The following is a 24,313-nucleotide window of genomic DNA, read 5'->3' as shown; positions in this document are numbered from 1 at the left end:
GCCACACTTTTGGAGAAGTTAATTTTGTGGTTACTAAAATGGGAATACAATGCAATAGCCCGTAGTATGGCAGGGAGAGATGACTGCGGCGATGTGACATACAAAAGCAGATCATCTGCAAATGCTGAGCAGACATGTCGCTCCCCACCCCGCTGGAATCCTGAGATAGCCTGGTCAGATCTGAGTGCGTTAAGTAAGTGTTCCATACATAAAACATACAGCAGGGGGGAGAACGGACACCCCTGTCTTGTCCCATTCCGAATCTGTATAGGGGAAGAGAGGGAGCCATTAATCCTAATTCTCGCCTGAGGGTCACTGTAAAGTGCAGAAATGCGGCCCAACATAGCAGGTCCCAGACCGATCTGCGAGAGGGTAGCCTTCATGAATCCCCAATCCACCCTGTCAAATGCCTTCTCGGCATCAAGCGACAGTAGCATCAATGGCTGACGGTCGGTTCTAGCCAGATGGATGATGGAGAAAGCTCGTATGGTGTTATCACGCGTTTCTCTAGTCTTGATAAAGCCAGATTGGTCAGGGTGGATCAGGGGTCCAAGAACAGCGGCCAAGCGGTCTGCCAGTAACTTAGCGAATAGCTTGGTATCTACGTTGAGTAGGGAGATGGGGCGGTAGCTAGCGCATAGGTTCGGATCCCTACCCTCTTTGGGTATCACTGTTATGTGTGCAGTCAGCGAATCAGGGGGAAAAGTGGAGTCTTTGGAAATGACGTTGAAGGCACCGCACAATATCGGGAGCAGGTCTCCCTTCAGTGTCTTGTAGAATTTGGCGGTATAACCGCCAGGACCTGGACTTTTACCAGCCGGCATATTGGACATGGCGGCGGCTATCTCTTCCTCCGTGAACGGTGCCTCCAAGGACTCAATGTCAGCGTCTGTCAGTCTAGGAAGGGCTGTGCTGGACAAATAGTCGGTCAGGGAGAGGGGGGGAGAGGAGGAGGGGAAGGTCGGGGATGGAGAGGGAATGTTGTATAAATCAGTGTAATATCTTTCAAAGGCAGTTAAGATTTCTCTCGTGAGAAATGTCCTGCCCCCTTGGGGAGTTGTGATAGAGGGGACGTACAACGCCTCTCTCCTGTCGCGCAGCGCCCTAGCCAAATATTTCCCAGGTTTGTTACCCCATTCGTAAAACGCCTTAGAGCAATGTTGTCGGTAGTATTTGTAACTGTCGTTCAGAAGTGTACAGATGTCATGTCGGGTTTTGATCAGGGCTCGCAGAGACGATTCCTGCCGGGATCGTTTGTGTTGGGCCTCAAGGGTCGCTAGAGAGTCGAGTAGAAGCTTCAGCTTGTCCGACTTCGCCTTTTTAAGGCGAGAGCCATGCCTAATCAACACCCCTCTCAGTACACATTTAAGTGCCTCCCACTGAGTGGGAAGCGGCGTGTCATCTCCTGCATGGTCGGTCAAGAAATGGGCTATGGTGGACTTAAGGTCGGTCAGGCATAGTGAGTCCAACAGTAGAGACTCATTCAGTCTCCAGTTATACTGGGGTCTACTGAGGGAGGGTATCAAAACCGTACAGTGGACCGGGGCGTGGTCGGACAGAAATATGTTACCTATGTGGGAAGAGGATAGACGAGATAGATAAAAATGGGGTAAAAAAATATAGTCCAGTCGGCTGTAGGAGTCATGGGGGCTAGAGTAGAACGTGTAGTCTCTATCGTTGGCATGTTGGAGTCTCCACACGTCACACAGCTGCAAGGAATGTAAGAGTTTCTTAAGTTTGCTGAGCTGACAGTACGAAACAGCGGAGTGCCGTGCGGAGGTATCCAACAACGGGTTCAAAGCAAGATTCAGGTCACCCCCCAGAATGAGCATGCCCTGTGCGAAGGAGGACAAGTCCTCCAGTGTCTTCAATAGGAATTGTATCTGTAAACTATTTGGGGCGTATATCGTCGCTACAGTCACCACCTGGTCTAAAATCGTGCCCTTAATAAACAGAAAGCGGGCATCCGGATCGGACTTAACCTCCAAAATTCTGAACGGTAGGGTACGATGGAATCCAATCGAGACCCCCTTCGAGCGTGATTCAGAATTTGTGCTATGGAACCAGGTGGTGAAATAGCGGCCGAGACGCTCTGGCGTGTGTCCTGTCTTGAAATGCGTTTCCTGTATGCATAAGATTTTAGTGTGCAGTTTGTGTAAGTGGTAAAGGATTTTGGATCGTTTCTCTGGGATGTTAAAGCCCTGAACATTCAATGTGGTTACCTTTACATCCGTCATGATGTTGAAGACGGAGGAGTCCTGTCGGAGAGGCTTGGAGAACTTGTTATATTTTTATTTATTAATTTTTGGGGAATTTTGTTGGTTTTTTGGATTTTCTTATTATCCTTTTATTATTATTATTATTATTATTATTATTATTATTATTATGTTCATTTTCCGTATCTAATTAATTTTGGTTACTCAAAACCTAGGAATTTTGGACTGTTTTGGAGGAATTATTTTGTATTGTTCTTTTTTTCTTCTTGTGGTTAATTTGTTCTTGTATGAATCGCACAGCTTTTACGCTTATTTATATGGCAAATCTCAATATTTTTCTTATCTACAAGAACGGGTTAATTCTTACATAGTTGCTATAACCCCTCCCAGGAAGTGATTACAGATGCCAGCTTCCAGGCGGGGATTAGGGTTTCCCTGATACCATGTGCTATCAGACAAAAGGTATATAAGGTCAGCTAATATTTTCATCATTTCCCATGACTAAGGACCCAATGGTCTGAAACATGTCGGCGTAGGGGATTTACCTTCACTGGATGTTTTTCTTTATCGTTTTTAATATGGATCATTAAACTCTGGACTTTTACATCTCTAATTTTTCTTTGGGAGCTGGATACCCCTTTCTTTGAAATCTACTTACACAGAGGAAATGGCTCGGCTTCATCCTGGCTTCCTAAAACAACAACTAGTGCCCAGAGACTGATATGCTATGAACGGTGAGCTGGCTATAATAATTTTTCTTTGACTAGTTAGTTAGTGTTATTCCAATCACCAAAATGACAGGATTACATATTGCACATTTTCTGTTCATCCGATAAACCTAGTTTCAATACTGAAATATTACTGTCTTTCAGATCTCATAGCTCAAAACTGAATTGCTGATCTAAACAACCAAATATTTATAAATGAAAATAATGGAAAATGGCAGGGGTTCTGAAAGTTTTGCATATGACTTACAGGTTACAAAAATCTAAACAGATACTGTCTCACCGTTTTTATTCATGTGCAACAGGAAAAGTCCATCTTCTGTTCCCAAAGCAATTCTTTCCTGATCTGAAAAACATTCAGACTTTAGATGTACCCTGTACACATATACAGCATTTTTCACTTACATTATTATAAAAATGCTATAAAAAGCTACATTACCCATGACACTTGCACAGAGAGCTGTGCGTATGAGAGGCAGTGCACTGTCATATGCCTCCTTTAACAATCGAACAGAGCGATCCTCTGGCCTCTGCTCCCGCAGGAGCGACTGCAGTTCCTTCAGCACTTGCACCCATTTCTGCATTTCTTCAGGAGTCTCAGCCAGCAGAAGCTGAGAGGAGGTGGTGAGTGGGAAACCAAGTTGTGAGAAGACTACCTGAAAAAGACAAAAATAGCAGTGATCAGATTGATCAGCATTTAAAATCATCAGAACATACCCGTATTTTCCGGCATATAAGACGACCCCCAACTTTTACAGTTAAAATATAGAGTTTGGGATATACTCGCCGTACAGGACTACCCCTCTACCGCGATGTACGTTAGCTTTCCATTGTTCCTCCACATTAGGTTGTCAGCATAGTTCTCCCACATTAGGTTGGTAGCATAGTTCCCCCACATTAGGTCTGCAGTATTGTTCCCCCCACATTAGGTTGTCAGCATAGGTTGTCAGCATAGCATAGGCCATAGCAGTAGGTCCCGGGACTGGAGGAGCGGTGGTCGGAGCACCGAAGATGACCTGCTGCTGGTAACTTACCATGCGCGTCCTTGCTGCTCCGCTTTGCTGTTTCTATGGGCACACGCACGGGACATCAGTGGCATCCCTGCGTGCGCTACCTCCCGGCAGCCCGTGTTTTTAAAGTTAACGCGGGGCCGCACACAGGTAATGGGACATCCTTGTGTCCCAAAAAGATATTTTGGGGCACAGGATATATGGATGACCTCCTCCTAGTGTGGTTTGGTGGCAGACAGAGAATAGAGGAATTTCTCACTTACATTAATAACAATGCAATGAATCTAAAATTCACCCTGGAGTTTTTTGGATGTGACACTGTATGGAGATTGCATTAAGGGTCGTGTGCATTCCAAATTATTTAGAAAACTAACTTCTGGTAATAGTATCCTGTCTGCCACGAGTTGCCACCCGAAGCTTGTCATACGTAATCTCCCATTAGGAGAATTTGTTAGGGCTAAAAGGGCTTCATCAGACAATGTCGCATATGAAGAGTCATGTCATGACACATTAACAAGGCTATGGTGTTAACTGCGGATGTCCCTAATATGACGGAGAAATTAATCTCGGCCGGGACAATGGATAATCTATACCCCGGGCGTCCCAGCCGACTGCAGCACCCGGCGTATAAGATGACCCCCGACTTGAGAAAATTTTACCGTGTTAAAAAGTCATCCTATACTCCGGAAAGTACGGTATATTAAATTAAATCAGTTTAAAAATTCAATGGCAAATACAAGTCCCTGATGTCTAATCATTAATAGTTACATGGGTTTGCAGGAAAGCTGACTGAAAACTAATAAAGCCACCATTGTTCTTTACACAGAAGTTGTCATCTAGATATCCAAGCCTCCTGGATGGCCTGTCTAGTTATGCTAAAATACAGGACTTAGGGATGCACCACTACATTACTATGCATGCTTAAGAACCATGTAAAGACACTAATATATAAATAATGGCTGAATGTATATTTATAATAGGTCAAAACTCTCCCTAGAACTTACATACCCGAAATATGCAAGGAATGTCTTTGGGGTTTGCATGAATGACGTCCGACTCCAAGACAGAACTGACAGAAAAATGTTCATCTCTGTCCAAAGTAAAGTGACAAGACAAAGATTTATTGCTGCTGAAAATAATAAGGAAAATAAGGAACAAGTATGTGCCTTGTGGATACTTACCTCATATCGATGACCTGTAGGATAGTAGTATTACACTGGGAAATGGCATCATACACAAGAACCTTGAAGTCACTTATAATCACATAGGCCCGTTGCCATCCCTTCTTCACTCCAGCTGGCTTAGGGATCTAAATAACAATGATTAAAAAAAGAACATACATGAACAACACAGGTTGCAATAAAGGAAATGTAAAAATCATTGTAGGCAAATGATAAATGCCATAGCAATGAATTCTATATCAGTCCATTTTGGTTTCATATCTATAAGTAAAAGTAAGACTATTATTCAGGAAATATAGAAATAAACCAAATTCCATATAGATTTGGTTTAACAATGGAACAACTAAAAGAAATGTACACTAACATGGAAATACAAACATAGTCTGACAGTGGAGTGAGTGTGGGAGGGAAGGAATGGGAGGAAGTGTGTGTGTGTGATAACATTTTTCTTACCTATTACTTAACAACATCACTATTATTACAAACATAAGATGGATCCCATCTTGTAAGTCATAATAATATCTTTATCATCATCCATCATCATCATATTTATTTATAAAGCACCAACAGATTCTGCAGCAATTTTAAGGGGACAAATATCAAATATTGCAATTTTACACCCTTATTATTCAAACAAGAGGAGTGAGGGTCCTGCTCCTGAGAGCTTACGGTCTTTTTGGGGATGAGGTTGAGACAAAAGGCAGAAAGTGCTTTATTGAACTAATGATCAAAACTATTGACAGAGGCTCCACCAGTTAAAGGGTTCATCTGGGAGGAGGAAATGTAATACCTTTTCTCACCCAGCCCCCCACTTCCACCGCCATTCTGTTGTCTTAGAAACATAACATCAGAGATGAGAGTGGGTGATCATGACTAGAGATGAGCGAATTTTAGAAAAATTCGATTTGGACAATTTGCCAAATTTTCCCCCCAAAATTAGTTATTAGCGGCGAATCGCTATAAAAAATTGCTATTTCTGGGCTACAGAGAGCCTCAATAGGGGTCTAGAACACTTTGCCCTGCTGTAACACGCATAGGGAGTGTGCTGGGTTAGTGAAATAATACTGTTATTCAGTATGACATGCAGATTATTTTGGAACTGTCCTTCATGCCATGAGAATGTAGTGACAAGAGTTACCTTCCATTCTGGACTTACCTGGCTTTTATGGATCAAAATTATTTAAATTCTATTAAATTTTATTTCAAAATGTACAAGTCATTTTTCATTAATTATAAAAAGTCTTTAAACATAGTCTGCAAACTACAAGACGATCAGATAAGTGCTAAACATTGTTACATGCACATTACAGACAGCTGTAGCTAGCTCTTTTTGCTCCATCTGGCACAGGATATCATGGAACCTGCAACACAAACATTAGTATTAGGCTCTACACTCTTCCAGCATTATCTTCCCCTTTGCCCTACAAATGACTCCAGCCTCCTCCAAACACAATGCCACCAGCCTTTGCACAACGCACAAGGGGGAGATTTATCAAAACCTGTGCAAAGGAAAAGTTGCCCAGTTGCCCATAGCAACCTATCAGATCGCTTCTTTCCTTTTTAACAAGGCCTTTGCAAAATTAAATAAGAAATCTGATTGGTTGCTATTGGCATCTTTTCCTTTGCACAGGTTTCGATAAATCTCCCCAAATGTTTCCAGCCTCACCCCCCACAAGCACACACAATGCCACCTACAATACCCCTCACAGTGACAGAGGGGTGTACATGGGAGACAGGGATGTAGAGGGGTGACAGAGGGGCATGCAGGGGTGACAGAGGGGTAGAGGAGTGAAAGAAGGGTGGGGGTGCACTACCTGAAACTGAGTAGGCCTCTGTCAGCGCTCCCCCTGCTACTTCCCTCAATCCACATGATTCTGCTGAGGGACCAGGGAGAATCCAGAGTCCAGAGCTGCTCCACAGGAGAGAGAGGATACACGAGGATTGGAGCTGCAGTATCAACCATCCCGGCACTGCACACAGACTTCCCTTCCGCCTGGCTTGCACGCCTGTGACTCACAGGTGCGCAGGCCTGGGCAGAAAAGTCAAAAAATGTTAGCGCCATATTTCCCACTAGAGTGTCCTGGCACCCTGGTTGGGAATCAATGTCTCAGTGTAATGTGTGCTGGACCCCCTTGCGCCCCCTTGCAACAGCACACCTGAGGCGATCACCTCACTTGCCTCATCAGAGCTACAGCCCTGATTACAGAACATACAAGTGCAAAAAACACAAACTTCAAAAAACACTAAAATCTGTGATGAAAGTGCTATAAAAAAAGAGGTATTATTATATGTGACAAGGTCATCAAGGGTGGATTTAAAAGGGGGGAAGTTTAAGTTGTAGAAATTTCTGCAACAATCTGTTCCATAAACCTAAGTGAGGGGAACTGAGGACAATACACTCCAGTACGCTTAAAACAGTATTTGTCTACAACACCAGCAGGTGTGTACTTTTGGCTGGCCTTCACAGTATCTAGGCCCTTGAGACTTTAACAGGAACAAAATAGTTCACCACTGAGATGTACATATGTGGTATGCACTTATGAGGGGAGTACTATGCGCTCCAGTACGCTTAAAAAAATTATTTGTGTAAAACACCAGCAGTTCACACCAGTGCTGCAGCACACAGTCGCTGTGTACTACACCCAAAATTGCACTCTCTCTCCCTCTATCTCACTCACTTTCTTATCAGGGCTTCTTGGCAGGATTTGGGCTTGAGCTGAATCGCTGCTGTTCTGTGCAACAACCTGCTCTCTGTCCCTCTGTGCAACGCTAATGTGACTAGGAGGTGAATTGCTGGAAAAAAGCTTTTTTGGCCAACACACAGCTCTGTCCGTCCCTATCTATATCTCTGCAATGAAAGGCTGAAGTGACTAGCCGCAATATGGCTGCTGATTATATAGGACTGTGACAGGGGTGACTGGCTGGTGATAGGCTGTATACTGCATGTGATTCAGGGTCATCCCGCCTACCCTTGTTCCCGCCTTCACAGGATTCCTTGCCCTATGTCCACATATGTGGATCTGCCATTTTAGATGCCCTGGAGCCTGAACCGAACAAAATGGAGTTTAATTAAGCGAATCGCAGCAATATTCGCATTAGTTGCAAATCGAATTTTTCCTGAAATTCTTAACAAATTTGGATTCGTCAGATTCAATTTCCTCATCCCTAATCATGACATATCAATAAAAACATACCGCATGCAAGATGTTTGTGTTGGGAGCGGGGCATGGCATTGCTTTTCCTCCTCCTTTATAACCCTTTCAAGCAATTAGTTTTTGTATATTTTATTCTATACATTCTATTCAGGCTATTATACTGCCATGCTGATATAGAGGAAGGCAGAAATCCTCATTAGGTATAAAAGTCAAATGTACTGATTTTCATATTTTATAGTTTCATAGTTTATAAGGTAAAAAAACACATCAAGTCCAGCAAGTTAAACCTAAAACCCTACTGTGCTGATCCAAAGGAAACTGGAAAACTCCCTGTGAGGCTGATGGCAATTGCCCCAACTAAGATATGGCAATCAGAATAAATCCCTGGAAAAACATTCTATCCATATGAATCTAGTATCCATAAGCGGTTATATTTTCCCAGAAAAACATCCAGGCCCCCCTTGAACTTGTTTATTGAATCAGCGATCACAACATCATGTGGCAGAGAGTTCCATAGTCTTACTGCTCTTACAGTAAAGAATCTCTGTCTGTGATGATGGTGAAAGCTTCTTTCCTCTAGATCAGTGTTTTTTCAAAGGAAAACTGTCAGCTTGCTCCCCCCGCACTAACCAGCGGTATCGGCTGCTGGGGAAGCTGATCAGTTTGATGCCTACCATGCCCAGATCCGCCATTCCGTTCGGCCGTAATCTTCAATTTTTGGTATATGCTAATGAGGTGCTAACTGGCACCAGCCAGCCTAACTGGCACTCTGATGTCAAGGCCGTTGGCTGCAGCGCCGCCCAGTTCATCAATATTCCTCCCCTCTCTCCATTACAGAGCGGGGAGACGAGGGAAAGGTGGAGGGAGGGGAGAAATATTGATGAGCTGGGTGGTGCTGCGGCCAGTTAGCCCGGCCGATGCCAGTTAGCACCTCATTGGCATATACCGAAAATTAAAGATTACGGCCAAACGGCACGGCGGATCCGGGCACGGTAAGCATCAAACCGATTAGCCAGTACTGCTGGTTAGTGTGGGAGGAGCAAGCTGACAGTTTTCCTTTAAGCGCGGTCCTCAAGACCCCCCAACAGGTCATGGTTTCTGGATTTGCTTTGTCTTTCACTAATATATAGAATTGTGGTATAATTATGGTCAGTGAATCAGGCATCAGCGCAGTTATATCACCTGCGAAAGACTAAGGAAATCCTGAAAACATGACCTGTTGGGGGGTCTTGAGGACCGCACCTGGGAAACACTACTCTAGATCTAGAGGTTGTCCCTTTGTCATGGTTACTGGCTTAGGTATTAAAAAGATCTGTTCTGCCTATTTATAGATTTGTACATTGCGACCAGATCGCCCTAAGATGTCTTTTCTCCAAACTTGATAACCTCCTTGGTCCTTTAATCCTCCCATACCATTAATTATCTTTGTCGCCCTCCTCTGCACCCTCTCCAGTTCAGCCATGTCCTTCTTATATATAGATGGCCAAAATTGGACACAATACTCCATACGTGGTCTGACTAATAATTTACACAGAGCAAAACTATTTCCTGACACAAGCCTCTATGCCTCACTTGATATATCCCATGACTTAATTAGCCTTGGCAGCTGCTGCCTGGCACTGATCACTAAAGTTGAGCTTCCTGTCCACCAGTACCCCTCAGTTCTTTTTGGTAGAACTTTTAATCTAATGTTTTATTATTTAGCACATAATTTTACATGCTGTTTGTATGGCCCAAGTGCATTCATTTCCTTATCTTAAAAAAAAATGTCCTTCCTCTCTCCAAATCTGAATAAAATCCATTGGCTGACGGCCCTTCTCCAAAAGTTTTATTATTATTTTACTATTACACTCCAAAAAGTCATCCAGGTCCTTTTGAAATCTTATAGTATTCTGATAAGGAACTGAATAGTCTTACTGCTCTGACAGTATAGAATTTTATTTTATGCTGGTCAAGAAATCTTTCCTCTGGGTATAAATCTGGGTAATACATCATATATATTATATTATAATATATCTATATATATCTATATATCTATATATATATATACACACACACACATACATACACACACACAGTCATGGCCATAAATGCTGGTACTCCTGAAATTTTTCTCACAGAAAAGGATTGCAGTAACACATGTTTTGCTATACACTTGTTTATTTCAATATTGTGTATTGGAACTAAACCAAAAAGGGAGGAAAAACAGCAAATTGGACATAATGTCACACCAAACTCCAAAATATGGGCTGGACAGGTTTATTGGCACCCTTTCAAAATTGTGGAAAAATAAGATTGTTTCAAGTATGTGATGCTCCTTTAAACTCACCTGGGGCAAGTAACAGGTGTGAGCAATATAAAAATCACAACTGAAAGCAGATAAAAAGGAGACAAGTTCACTTAGTCTTTGCATTGTGTGTCTGTGTGTGCCACACTAAGCATGGACAACAGAAAGAGGAAAAGAGAACTGTCTGAGGACTTGAGAACCAAAATTGTGGAAAAATATCAACAATCTCAAGGTTACAAGTTGATCTGCAGAGATCTAGATTTGCCTTTGTCCAGTGCGCAACATTATCAAGAAGTTTGCAACCCATGGCACTGTAGCTAATCTCCCTGGACATGGACGGAGGAGAAAAGTTGATGAAAGGTGTCAACGATGGCTAGTCCAGATGGTGGATAAGCAGCCCCAAACAAGTTCCAAAGATATTCAAGCTGACATGCAGGTTCAGGGAGCATCACTGTCAGCTCAAACAATCAGTCGGCATTTAAATTAAATGAAACGCTATGGCAGGAGACCCAGGAGGGCCCCACTGCTAACACAGAGACATAAAAAAGCAAGACTACATTTTGCCAAAATTAACTTGAGTAAGCCAAAATCCTTCTGGGAAAATGTCTTGTGCACAGATGAGACCAAGATAGAGCTTTTTGGTAAAGCACATCATTCTACTGTTTACTGGAAAAGGAATGAGGCCTACAAAGAAAAGAACACAGTACGTACAGTGAAATATGGTGGAGGTTCAATGATGTTTTGGGGTTGTTTAGCTGCCTCTGGCACTAGGTGCCTTGAATGAGTGCAAGGCATCATATAATCTGAGGATTGCCAACGGTTTTTGGGTCGCACTGTGCAATCAAGTGTCAGAAAGCTTGGTTTGCATCCGATATCTTGGGTCTTCCAGCAGGACAGTGACTCCAAACATATGTCAAAAAGCACCCAGAAATGGATGGCAACAAAGCGCTGAAGAGTTCTGAAGTGGCAGCAATGAATCCAGATCTAAATCCCATTGAACATCTGTGGAGAGATCTTAAAATTGCTGTTGGTAAAAGGCGCCTTCCAATAAGAGAGACCTGGAGCAGTTTTCAAAGGAAGAGTGGTCCAACATTCCGGCTGAGAGGTGTAAGAAGCTTATTGATGGTTATAGGAAGCGACTGATTTCAGTTATTTTTTCCAAAGGGTGTGCAACCAAATATTAAGTTAAGGGTGCCAATAATTTTGTCCAGCCCATTTTTGGAGTTTGGTGTGACATTCTGTCCAATTTGCTTTTTTTCTCCCTTATTTGGTTTAGTTCCAATACACACAAAGGGAATAAACATGTGTATAGCAAAACATGTGTAACTGAAATCCTTTTCTGTGAGAAATACTTCCCTTTCTAGAAAAATTTCAAGGGTGCCAACATTTATGGCCAAGACTGTGTGTGTGTGTGTGTGTGTATATGTATGTATGTATGTATGTATGTATATATATATATACACACACACACACACATATATATATATATATAGATACACACACATATGTATATATATAAAACTGTGTGTGTGTGTGTGTGTGTGTGTGTGTGTGTGTATGTATGTGTGTATGTTCCAGCATCACGTCCAAACGGCTAAAGATATTAACATGAAACTTGGCACACGTTACTTATGTGTCAACAACAAACATAGGATAGGTGATTTAAACTCACCCCAATTTGCCAGGGGCGGGGTTTATGGGAATACTTATGGAGATATTTCGATAATATTTGGTCACATGTTACTTATATGTCCACTTAAAATATAGGATAGTTCATTTAACCCTTAACTATCCCCATTTGTGAGGGTCGAGGTTTTTGTTTAAAGTCCCATGCAAATCAATGGAAAATTTATGTTCCCACATAACTTCCGTGCGGCTGGAGGTCGGGCTAGGAGGCCGGGATATGAAAAGCTTCCTCCTTTGTTTATTTTCTTCCCCAACAAAGATTAGGAAGGAAAAAAAACGGACAACGTGTGTGTGTGTGTGTGTGTGTATATATATATATACACATATATATATATATATACACATATATATATATATATATATATATATATATATATATATAGACTAAAGGACCAGTCCTTTTGCATTACACTTCAGATCATATTACATATTTTTTTTTTTATATTCTCTCTTACTGACAATTAGTTTTCTTAATAACAAGTACAACATTTTACCAGGGGTGTAATTTGCAGTTCCTGGTCCCCAAAGCAAAATTTGTAAGAATATCCCCTTATCGTATATCAGCTATGGTTCTGAGATTCGTACATGGGGAAAAGGGACTTGGACCTCATAAGACTCCAAGGCTTGATTGTAACAACCTCTGCATCCTCTATAGTAACAGCCCTGGATTTCACTAATGTGACAAAAGTAATCAGATAATTTTGTAACATTTGACACATTATTTGGTTACTCTGTTTAATGTCTAAGCAATTGGATATTTCAGGGGCGTGACATGATATAAACAGTAAAATGGAGTATGCTCTTGAAAAGAACAGCTGAGTGCCCTTTCTGACCGAGTGGCATGAAGATTGGACAATAAGGTCAGGTTTCGTAATGCCACGAGTCTATAATTTTAAGTACAGATTTCGACTTCCTTCTAGTTGATTATTATACAGTAATACCAATAATTATAATTACTAGAGATATTGGACTTACCGATAAGTATCCTTCCAGAGCAGTGCCGCTGCCAGTTTTTGGATCTACTCCAAGAATCCTCTTATTTTGACTAGGGGGACATGGACAAATTGAGGCACCATCACAGCAGGATAAATGGCACATATACCCACACACTGCAGAAACACAAGAGATCATTAGTTTCTAACTGTAACATTGCACCACATTAACAGATTCAAAAAAGAAATAGTTCTCACCTTCACAGCACACTCCTTGCCGTATAAGTCCAACCATGACCGATGTACAGCGGAGACATTTTGTTGGTGATGTAAAACTTTTAACTTTGAAAGTGTGTGTCTTCGGCTGAAAGCAAATTAAAAAGAACTCAACCAAAATACTGTGTGCAAAAATAAATTATGTCTTCAAAAAACACAGTTTAGAGTTTCTTATGTAAAGAAAATATACTTTTTGGGGGAGATTTATCAAAACCTGTGCAGGGGGGGAACTTGTCCAGTTGCCCATAGCAACCAATCAGATCGCTTCTTTCATTTTGCAGAGGCCTTGTTAAAAATGAAAGAAGTGATCTGATTGGTTGCTATGGGCAACTGGGCAGCTTTTCCTCTGAACAGGTTTTGATAAATCTCCCCCCATGTCTCAATTTCAAAATACATCTGCTAATAAAATTGGCAACAACACTGGCAAATGGAATTGTATGAAAAGAAGGTGAATGGTTATTTCTCATCCAACAACAAAAAAATCTATTTCAGCACTTTCTATTGACAGACGCAGATACCTTGTCTGAGGTCTCATCTATACTTTCTATGATCCCAACAGATCTCCTATTGACTTTATTTTTCACAGACTAGAAAGAAGATAAAACAAAGTTTTTTTTAATTTTATATTCGTGACCTTTTATATTATTATACATGCTTATTATAGATTTGCTTTCAACCAATAAGAAACAAATGCATGGTTATGTGATGTGCATAGCGCAGTGTTGAAAAACGAGTCTTGTATGAGGGAGGCATGCATCTTGTGGCTCAGTACATCCTCGTTGACACATGAACCCTGGAAATGATCTAGGGCTGACATATTCCATTTAGTACTGGTTGCTTACCACAACAGCAAAAGCTAAGGGAATCTGTCCCCTCTAGATTATGCCCCGCGCTCAAGTGCCAGAGGATATGTTGAGCCACAAGTTGCACACCCCCCACCTCCATCCCACCCTGCCTTGACATACAGGACTAGTCTTCCAGCACTGAGATATGCACAACAATTAATCTAGCAGGAAGGGGTGGGGAAGGGAGGACGCATACATTTTGAGGCTCAGCACATCCTCTTTGACACTTGAGCCCAAAGCAGATTCCCATAAGCCAATGAGGCTTGGGCCCTGTTGCAGATACAATATATTCCAAGAGTAATGGACACTCTGAAAAAGACAAGTTTGTGTATTCTTTGAATTGGTTGGGGGGCTGATCACATACCTTTTTGTAGCATGTCAATCAAAAAAATATCCAAAATGACAGAAAAAAAAACCCTCTAAAAGTTAAATACTCCTTTTTGAGGCTTAAAACAAGTCTCAGAATACTGTACAAGTATAAGTCCAGTACTGCTAGACTCACATCAGTTCTGTCTCCTCGTCTTAAGATGACACTGCTCGACACTTGAGGCTGTTCTGAGTTTTCAGACGTGACAACTTCCTTCTGTTTAGAAAAACAAAAGTAAACTGTGATAAAAAAATAAACCAACTATGTTACTATGTAACAAATATTCCTATATTGTAGATTATGGAATATAGAAGTCTCTCTATATTTCTTTTGCTACTTTTATCTAATATCAGTATTCAAGCATGAAATTATCATAAAATTAGCTTGATGCCACTTTAGGCCCTTTTATACAGGTAAATTATCAGGCAAATGAGTATTCCTAGAAATGCTCATTCCTGATAATAGAACCGTGCCAAAAAGGACAGCAGTAAGCTCGTTCATCAGCTGATTGGATCTTTTGTGCAGCCATTTAAGTTATCATTACCGGCTGAACAAAGATCCATCGATTGTTTGTGCGGTCTGGTAACGGCCTTGTAAAGGCTCTGCAAATAACCAACTATCTCAGAGTTTTCTGGGCTGCGTCGACATATGGAAACGCGCCATTTCTTAGTAAAAATGAGTTCATCCTTGATAGAAATTATGTAAAACTGAAGAAGCCATTCATACCTCAGAACGGAATGATAAAAATGGAATCAGAGATCGCTGTAACTTGTTTTCTAAAAAAAAAAAACAGAGAATTCACATTGAAGACAGATTAACCATAACCAGGATTTTATCCCCATGGATAACCCACTGTCACCTGCTGTTCCCTTTGTCTTTGCTTCCTCACGCAACTTCTCCATTTCCGCTCTTAACTTCTTATTTTCTTCATCTGCCTCCTGTAGCTTTCTAAAGAAAGCCATAAAATACACTGTATCTTAAAAAAAAGCCTCTTCACTCATCACATACTTTACCAAAAGATTGCAACTCATAGAAATGTATCCATTATCACAGAATCTTTTCTCAGGCTCAAGAAAACCTTCTGTTAAAGCTGAAACACTGAAGAAGTGAATACATGTCTCTCTTTTTAGGGCTCTAAATTATGAGAAATTTGACCATGGTTATTCAGTTCAGCACTTGCATAAATGGAAAATGAATATAATTTGCACAAGCTTGACAAAAATACATCTAAAGAGTACCTGTTACCAAACTAAACTCTTAATATATTGTTTCTCATGTAATTATAAGACACTTTGCAATTTACTTGCTGTAAAAATTCTCAACCTGTATATGTTTTTAATGTGATTGAAAAAAAGACCACTAGGTGGCTGTCTTCTGTTCCCTGTGCAAGTAAAACAGTTATTTTGGTTTCCTTCCAGCCTGGCAGGAGACCAAACTCAGGAAGTGTGCACGGGGCATGGCGTGGTACAGCTCTCACACGCTTCAGTGACGTCACGCCTGCTTGGGGAAAGCCCACTTTCTCCTGTCTGGAGGTCACACAATGTGAGCAAGTAGTGATGATGCAGAGCTTTTTAAAGCTCGGAAAACTATTTTAAGGGCAGGAGGAGTAGTTCGGGAATATAATCCGAGTTAGTTTGGAAAATATGGTTTGATGACCGGTACGCTTTAACCCCTTCCCGCAGAATGACATATAAACGTCATGATGTGCAGGTAGTTCGCGCATCATGACGTTTATATAACGTGACGGTTATTCAGTTAACCTGGCGATGCGCGTCATCGCACGGGTTAACTGGCAGAAGTCCTGCTGTTACCAGTGGGGGAAACTTCTGCAAGCCCCCCACAGGACCATCTGTGGATGGTCCTGGTTAGCGATCACTGTGATTGGTCCCTGTGGACCAATGACAGTGATCGCTGACTGGGGAGGGGTTTAAGTTCAGATCTCTTCCCCCGCTCTGCCGACTTCTAGGGGCAGACAGAGCGGGGGAAGAGGATCCCAGGAGCTGTGGGGGGACCGCGGCACATTCCAGTGGGGGAGGGGTGCGGCAGTAAGGACCAGGGACCGGCGGCAGGCACACATGGAGGCAGCAGCGGCGGCAGGCAAGTGAAGAAGGCAGCAGTGAAAATCGCTGCTGCTGCTTCCAGGAGTTTCAGAACTACAACTCCCAGCATGCCCAGACAGTCCAGGCATGCTGCGAGTTGTAGTTCTGTAACATCTGGCCCTTCAGATGTTGCCGAACTACAACTCCCAGCATGCCTGGGCAGTCTGGGCATGCTTGGAGTTGATGTTTTGCAACATCTGGAGGGCTACAGTTTGGACACCACTACTTAGCGGTCTCCCAACTGTTCTCCTCCAGTTCTTGCAAAACTACAACTCTCAGCATGCCCTTCAGCATGCTGGGAGTTGTAGTTTTGCAACAACTGGAGGCACACTGGTTGAGAAACATTGTTTCCTAACTCAGTATTTCCAAACCTGTGTGCCTCCAGTTGTAGCAAAACTACAACTCCCAGCATACCCAGACATCCGAAGGGCATGCTGGGAGTTTTAGTCCTATGTCCACCCCTATGCAAATCCCTAATTTAGGCCTCAAATACCCATTGCGCTCTCTAACTTCGGAGCCCTGTCGTATTTCAAGGCAACAGTATAGGGCCACATATGGGGTATTTCTGTACTCGGGAGAAACTGCCTTACAAATTTTGGGGGGCTTTTTCTTTTCTTTTACCCCTTATGAAAAGGTAAAGTTGGGGTCTACTCCAGCATGTTATTGTAAAAGAATTAACTTAAGTAAGTTGCCCTATACTTTTTATTTTCACAAAAGGTAAAAAGGAAAAAAATTTGTAACGCAATTTCTCTTGAGTACGGAAATACCCCATATGTGGACGTTAAATGCTCTAGGGCGCACAACTAAGCTCAGTAGTGAGAGCGCCACGTAGATTTGAGGTTATATGCACAGGGGTGGCTGATCGTTACAGCGGTTCTGACAAACGCAAAAAAAAAAAAAAAAACACCCACATGTGACCCCATTTGGGAAACTACACCCCTTAAGGAATGTAACAAGGGGATAGTGAGCCTTAACTACCCACAGGTGTTTGAAGAATTTTTGTTGAAAATGAAATTTTTTTATTTTTTTCACTAAAATGCTGGTGTTATCCCAAATTTTTCATTTTCACAAGGGGTAATAGGAAAAAAGCCCCCCAAAATTTGTAAACCCCCTTCTTTTGAGTATATAAATACCCCACATGTGGATGTAAAGTGCTCTGCTGGCGCACTACAGAGCTCGGGAGAGAAGGAGCGCCATTGAGCTTTTGGAGAAAGAATTTGGCTGGAATTGAAGGCCATGTGCGTTTACAAAGCCCCCATGGTGCCAGAACCGTGGAACCCCCCCCACATGTGACCCCATATTGGAACTACACCCCTCACAGAATGTAATAAGGGGTGCAGTGAGCCATAACACCCCACAGGTGTTTGACGACTTTTCGTTAAAGCCGGATGTGTAAATGAAAAAAAATTTGACAGACTTTTGGAATAGTGGGCTGTGCAAATGAAAAATTTAATTTTTTCATTTTCATGGACCACTGTTCCAAAAATCTGTCAATTTTTCATTTGCCCAGCCCACTGTTCCAAAAGTCTCACATTTTTTTTAATTTACACATCTGACTTTAACGAAAAGTCGTCAAACACCTGTGGGGTGTTAAGGCTCACTCTACGCCTTGTTACGGGCCTTGAGGGGTGTAGTTTCCAAAATAGTATGCCATGTGCTTTTTTTTTTTTTGCTGTCCTGGTACCACAGGGGCTTCCTAAATGTGACATGCCCCCCAATAACCATTTTAGCTAAATTTGCTTTCAAAAAGCCAAATGTGGCTCCTTCTCTTCAGAGCATTGTAATGTGCCAGCAGAGCACTTGACGTCCGCATATGGGGTATTTCCATACTCCATACAAATTTTGGAGGGCATTTTCATCTATTAACTCTTGTAAAAAATTGTAAATTTGGAGAAAAAACAGCATTTTAGTGAAAAAAATGTTTCTTCTCATTTACACATCTGAATTTAATGAAAAGTTGTCAAACACCTGTGGGGTGTACCCCTTCTTACGTGCCTTTGGGTGTAGATTTTTTGCTGTTATGGAACCATAGGGGCTTCCTAAATGTGACATGCCCCCCTAAAACCATTTCAGCAAAATTCACTCTACAAAATCCCATTGTCGCTCTTTCGCTTCTGAGCCCTCTAGTTCACCCACAGAGCACTTTACATCCATATATGAGATATTTCCTTACTCGAGAGAAACTGGGTTACACATTTTGGGTGGGCATTTTATCCTTTTACCCCTTGTAAAAATTCATAAACTGGGTCTACAAGAACATGTTTGTGTAAAAAATTAAGATTTAGAATTTTGCTGCTATTCCTGTGAAACACCTAAAGGGTTAACAAACATTCTGAATATAATTTTGTATACTTTGATGGGTGTAGTTTTTATAATGGGGTAATTTATGGGGTATATCTAATACGAAGACCCCTCAAATCCACTTCAAAAGGAACTGGTCCCTGAAAAATAAATTTTTTGAAAATTTTGAGAAAAATTGGAAATTGCTGCTGAACTTTGAAGCCCTCTGATGTCTTGCAAAAGTAAAAATATGTCAACTTTATGATGCAATATATAATTTGGTATGTCTATTTTCCTTACAAGCAAAGAGCTTCAAAGTTTAAAAAAAATTCTAAATTTTAAAAATTTTCATGAAATTTTGGATTTTTTCACCAAGAAAGTATGCAAGTATCGACGAAAATTTACTACTATGATAAAGTAGAATATGTCACGAAAAAACAATCTCGGAATAAACTTTATGAGTAAAAGCATCCTAGAGTTAATAATGCTCAAAGTGACACTGGTCAGATGAGAAAAAAAAATGCTCTGGTCCTTAAGGGGTTAATGAAGTCATCGTCATAGGTCCCTACTAATTTGATACAATGAATATCAGTACCTGTCAGTTTCAAGGCTCTCAGACTTGAGTTTATTCATTTCCTCTTTGATACTTTGCTTTGCTCTGATCTCTGCCTCAAGAGCAGACTGGAGTTCAAGCCGTGCTGAAGCCTCTAGTTTCTGCAGCCTGCGTGCTTTCCATTGGCTCTCCTAAAATGTGAGAAGGAATGCATGCACTCAGATAATCATTAACCCCCAAGTTTTTTCCCTACTCACCTTCTAAGACCCATAAAGGTTTTTGTTTTTTTTTCACTGACAAAGTTGTATTAGGGAATATTTTTGTGGGACAAGATGTATTTTTCATTGCCTCACTTTATTTTATTATAAAATGTATTACAAAGCCAGAAAAAATTATATGTAGCGCAAAATTGGAAAAAAAAATTAAAAATTTAATTGCACAATTTTGTGAGGCAATACTTTTTATGGAGTTTACAATACAGCAAAACTGACATACAAAATGTATTCTATGGGTCAGTACCATTCCAATAATACCAAATTTGAATATTTTAAGTTTTATTTAAAGTAAAAAAAAAATGTAAAACTTGAAAAAGAAAAAAAACCCTGTTCATTGCCATGTTCTGACCCCTATAACTTTTTTTTGCCACCTACAGAGCTGCATTAGGGTTTATTTTTGCGGCATTAGCTGTAGTTTTTAACAATACCCTTTTGTGCAGTTTTTTTTGCTTTTTGAACACTTTTTATTCCATTTTCTCTGGAATGAGATGTGACCAAAAATCAGCAATTTTGATGACTGTGCAGGATCAGGAATGTAAATGTAATAGTTGAGACAATTACACAGGTAATTTGAAATAATCCCCCTCCCCATATAAAATGTAACATTTTGAAAACCTAAAATATTTTTATTTCTAAATCTTTTTTGCCCCCCTATGGGCCCATCAGGCCACAGTAGATGGCTTACATAGATCAGTGTAATGCTATTGCATTACACTGACCCATGTAATTGATTGCTAAGTGCTGCCTTTATCAATCATTGAGCCAGGGAAGAGAGCATAGGACACATAAGGCCACAGGCTTCCCCAGCAACCCATTAGCACCCTGTCGATAGGACCCCTAGACACCAGGGATTAACGGCAATTAATAATTACATTCCCTGATCAATATTGGTCACGCCATTTAACCATTTAAATGTCAGACATCTTGAAGGAATTAAGTATGGTGCTGCACAGACCCTTAGACCTTATTTTTTAAGATTCTATAATGAGAGGTATTGAGCCACAGCACTGGCGCTTAGCAAATGTGGTACCAATATTCAAAAAGAGGTCAAAAAGTTTTACATTTGTTGTGGCTAAGATTTTTGAGGGTTTACTGAGAAATGCTGTTCTGGAGCATCTTAATGAAAATAACCTACCAGAGCGCCAACATGGGTTTATGTGGGATCGGTCCTGTTAGACTTATCTGATCGGCTTCAATGAGGAGGTCAGTTATAGATTGGACCGGGGTGAAGCTGTGGATGTTGTATATCTGGACTTTTCTAAGGTATTTGGTACTGTGCCACACAAAAGGTTAGTACATAAAATGAGGATTCTGGGACTAGGGGAGGATATATGTAAATGGGTTAGCGACTGGCTCAGTGATAGGAAGCAGAGGGTCCACTTCTTTTTAATATGTTTATTAATGACCTTGTAGAGGGATTAGAGTACAATTTCAATATTTGCAGATGACACTAAATTGGAGGATAGCATTATATTACAGAGGAATCTGGGGAAGCTGGAGGCTTGGGCACAGACATGGCAAATGAAGTTTAATGCGGATAAATGTAAGGTTATGCACTTGGGCCGTAAAAACAACATGTACAATTATGTGCTTAATAATAAAACATTAGGTAAAACTTCTACTGAAAAGGGCTTGTGGGTATTGGTGGACAGTAAGTTCAACTTTAGTGATCAGTGCCAGGCAGCTGCTGCCAAGGCTTTTAGTCATGTGATGTACTTATAGAGGCTTGCAATAGGGACACAGTTTTGACTCTGTATAAATCATTAGTCAGATCACATATGGAGTATTGTGTCCAATTTTAGGGACCTGTATATAAGAAGGACATAGCTGAACTGGAGAGGGGGCAGGGGAGGGCGACAGATAATTAAAGGTATGGGAGGATTACAGGACCAAGGAGGTTATCAATCTTGGGGATATTTAGTTTGGAGAAAAAAGGTCTTTGGGGAGATTTGATCACAATGTACAAATGTATAATTGGTCAGTACAGAGATCTGGATGTTTTTTCTGGAAAAATATAATATTGCAAGTTATGGATCCTAGATTTATGGGGATCCAGTGACAATCTGATTGCCATATTGGAGTTGTGAAAGAATTTTTCTTCTGTTATGGGTTAGTTGCCTTCCTCTGGGTCAGCACAGGGTTTTAGGTTTAACTTTATGGACTCGTCTTTTTTCAACCTTATAAACTATGTAAATTAGATGAAAAGACATGTGTAGAATACAGAATATATAAATGCACAAAATATATGAAAAATAGAAAAACAGGATAAAATAAAAACATTAAAGTTAAACTGCATAAAGAGGGAAATTATTTTTCTTTTCTTTCTTTCCCTTTTAAGTTTATTTTACCCACTTTTTCCCTTGTTTGATTTATATTTTTATATAAATATAAATTTGATATGTATTTTATATGCTGCTATACAATATATATTGTTACATGTTTTGTAATGTATATTTGTGCGAAACATTTTTGTTGCACTTATAACGTGTAAACAAAGAGTTAACTGCCATACGTGTAAAGGGTTAAAATTTGACTTTTTTAATTAACTACTCTGTTACACCTGTTATGCCTAATGAAGCTGCCATTTTGCAGTGAAATGCATTGCAGAGAGTCTTCCAGCGAGTGAAAAACAACTTAAAAACCGCCACCATTCCTTACCCCTGTCTTGCTGGATGGTGTTTGAGTTCCAGAATTTTTTAGAGTCTCTAACTCTTCTGTCATTTTGACTGACAAGGCTTGTAGATAAACACGTGATTGTTTCTCATCACTAACCCTACAAAAAAAAAAACACAACAAAGAATAAATATGTATATGTATATTATACTGCTGACTAAATCTTCTTAGCAATACAGCCCTAGTAATAACAATAGGAATAGGCCTTAAAGGACATCTGCAGTGTTACAAACACTTATCCCCTATCCTCAAGATAGGGGATAAGTGTTTGATCGCAGGGTGCCCCCGGCGATCTCCTGTAAGGGGCCGCGGCTCTCCCGTGCAGGGGGCGTGCCAGCCTCAGCATGACATTGCAGCCAGCACGCCTCCTCCATACATCTCTATGGGAGAGGCGCTACGCGCCTTAGCGCTCACCATGAGCGCTTATGGCAGCGCACAGTTAGTGAGATCGGGGGGGGTCCCAGCGGTCGGACCCCCCGCGATCAAACACTAAGTGTAATGCCGCTGCAGTTGTCCTTTAAATGGCCACTGTCAGATTTAAAAACTTTTATATGTTGCACATCTTGGCAAAACATTAAACTTTCTAATATACTTCATAAGAAAATGTTATTTCCTTTTTATAGAAATCATGGCTTATAAAATCATGACCAAGCTGAAGCACAATCTTCAGTACATAAGGGTGGGCTAGCACTCTGCTGTCTGGTAGGACAGGAGAGAGCATGAAGGAGTACTAGCCCACCGTCACTTACTGGACTTTGTCCATGCCTGTGGTTCAGCTTGGGTAAAGCCATGATTTTATAAGATGTACAACATATAAAATGTTTTTCAAAATTGGGGAGGTCCACTGGAGGCCAGGACAAAAGAGGGGGGTGGGGGGTGGGGGGGGGGGGTTGCCGCCAGGATGTAATAGGGACAGACACTACACTGCCAGGATATAATAGTGCCACATACTATGCTGCCAGGATATCATAGTGTCACACACAGTGCTGCCAGGATATAATAGATTCCCTGAGGAAGGAAGCAACTTCTTACTTGCCCACTTTTTCCTTCCCTCCCCATTGGCACAATCATTTGCTATTAGTGCATTCTTTTGTATACACCCTATGCATAATAAGACTAACCAAATTCTGACAAAGATGTATCGATACAGAGGACTATGCAAACTAAATACCAAGATACAATGACTGAACCTCTTCACTAAAGGTTTCAGTACTGAAAAGGTAAGAAGTCAGCTCACCATTGCAGAATATCTGTGATCTGGGCTTCCCAATTGGCCAATGTCTCTTTCTTATCTTCCAATACACGGACCTCTTCTTCCAGTTGCTTCTGAGAAGCAGACAGCTTTTCGGATATTGTCTTTAACTAAAGAAAAGAATATATATTTTTAAATAAGTTCTCAATATAACAGCAGTATTCAAGTCTCATCCTTCTAATGAAAAAGGATGTTGTAGTTTCCAGCGACAGAGTCTATTACCCTAGCCATGTCTTCCTGAAGTTTTCGGTTCTCTTGCTTAAGGTGGTTTTTCTCTCTTTCATTTGCCTTTTGGATCTTCTGAAGCTCCTCCTCTTGTGTGCGTGCACTGAGTTAGATAATAAGAATAATATGCTGAAATGCTACAATTAAACTAAGCTTATTTATAAACTGGCAAAAAGATAAAGAAAAAGAAACAAACATAAATTCAGTTAATGAGCCACTTCAGTTAATGATACTCGAATATGTAAGAAAAAGAAACAGACAAAAAGCGCACTAATG

General features: G+C 40.9%; 1 protein-coding gene across 1 annotated transcript in view; it reads right to left on the bottom strand.

Moving 5' to 3' along the window:
* The window catches only part of CDC42BPG (CDC42 binding protein kinase gamma), a 241,734-nt gene that overhangs the window by 71,300 nt on the left and 146,121 nt on the right, over positions 1-24,313 (bottom strand). Inside the window, exons 16-29 of the mRNA XM_056527077.1 lie at positions 24,035-24,140; positions 23,798-23,922; positions 22,546-22,660; positions 19,655-19,803; positions 15,540-15,628; positions 15,407-15,456; positions 14,816-14,896; positions 13,987-14,055; positions 13,451-13,556; positions 13,236-13,369; positions 5,133-5,260; positions 4,960-5,041; positions 3,381-3,597; positions 3,225-3,287 (exon numbers count right to left, since the gene is read on the bottom strand). Of these exons, the coding sequence (XP_056383052.1) occupies positions 3,225-3,287; positions 3,381-3,597; positions 4,960-5,041; positions 5,133-5,260; positions 13,236-13,369; positions 13,451-13,556; positions 13,987-14,055; positions 14,816-14,896; positions 15,407-15,456; positions 15,540-15,628; positions 19,655-19,803; positions 22,546-22,660; positions 23,798-23,922; positions 24,035-24,140 (1,514 nt within the window). The remainder of the gene's footprint in view (positions 1-3,224; positions 3,288-3,380; positions 3,598-4,959; positions 5,042-5,132; positions 5,261-13,235; positions 13,370-13,450; positions 13,557-13,986; positions 14,056-14,815; positions 14,897-15,406; positions 15,457-15,539; positions 15,629-19,654; positions 19,804-22,545; positions 22,661-23,797; positions 23,923-24,034; positions 24,141-24,313) is intronic.

Source organism: Hyla sarda, chromosome 6, assembly GCF_029499605.1.
Source record: "Hyla sarda isolate aHylSar1 chromosome 6, aHylSar1.hap1, whole genome shotgun sequence".
NCBI lineage: Eukaryota > Metazoa > Chordata > Amphibia > Anura > Hylidae > Hyla > Hyla sarda.
The sequence above is the reverse complement of the archived record's forward strand: the minus strand, read 5'-3'. Positions and strand labels throughout refer to the sequence as shown.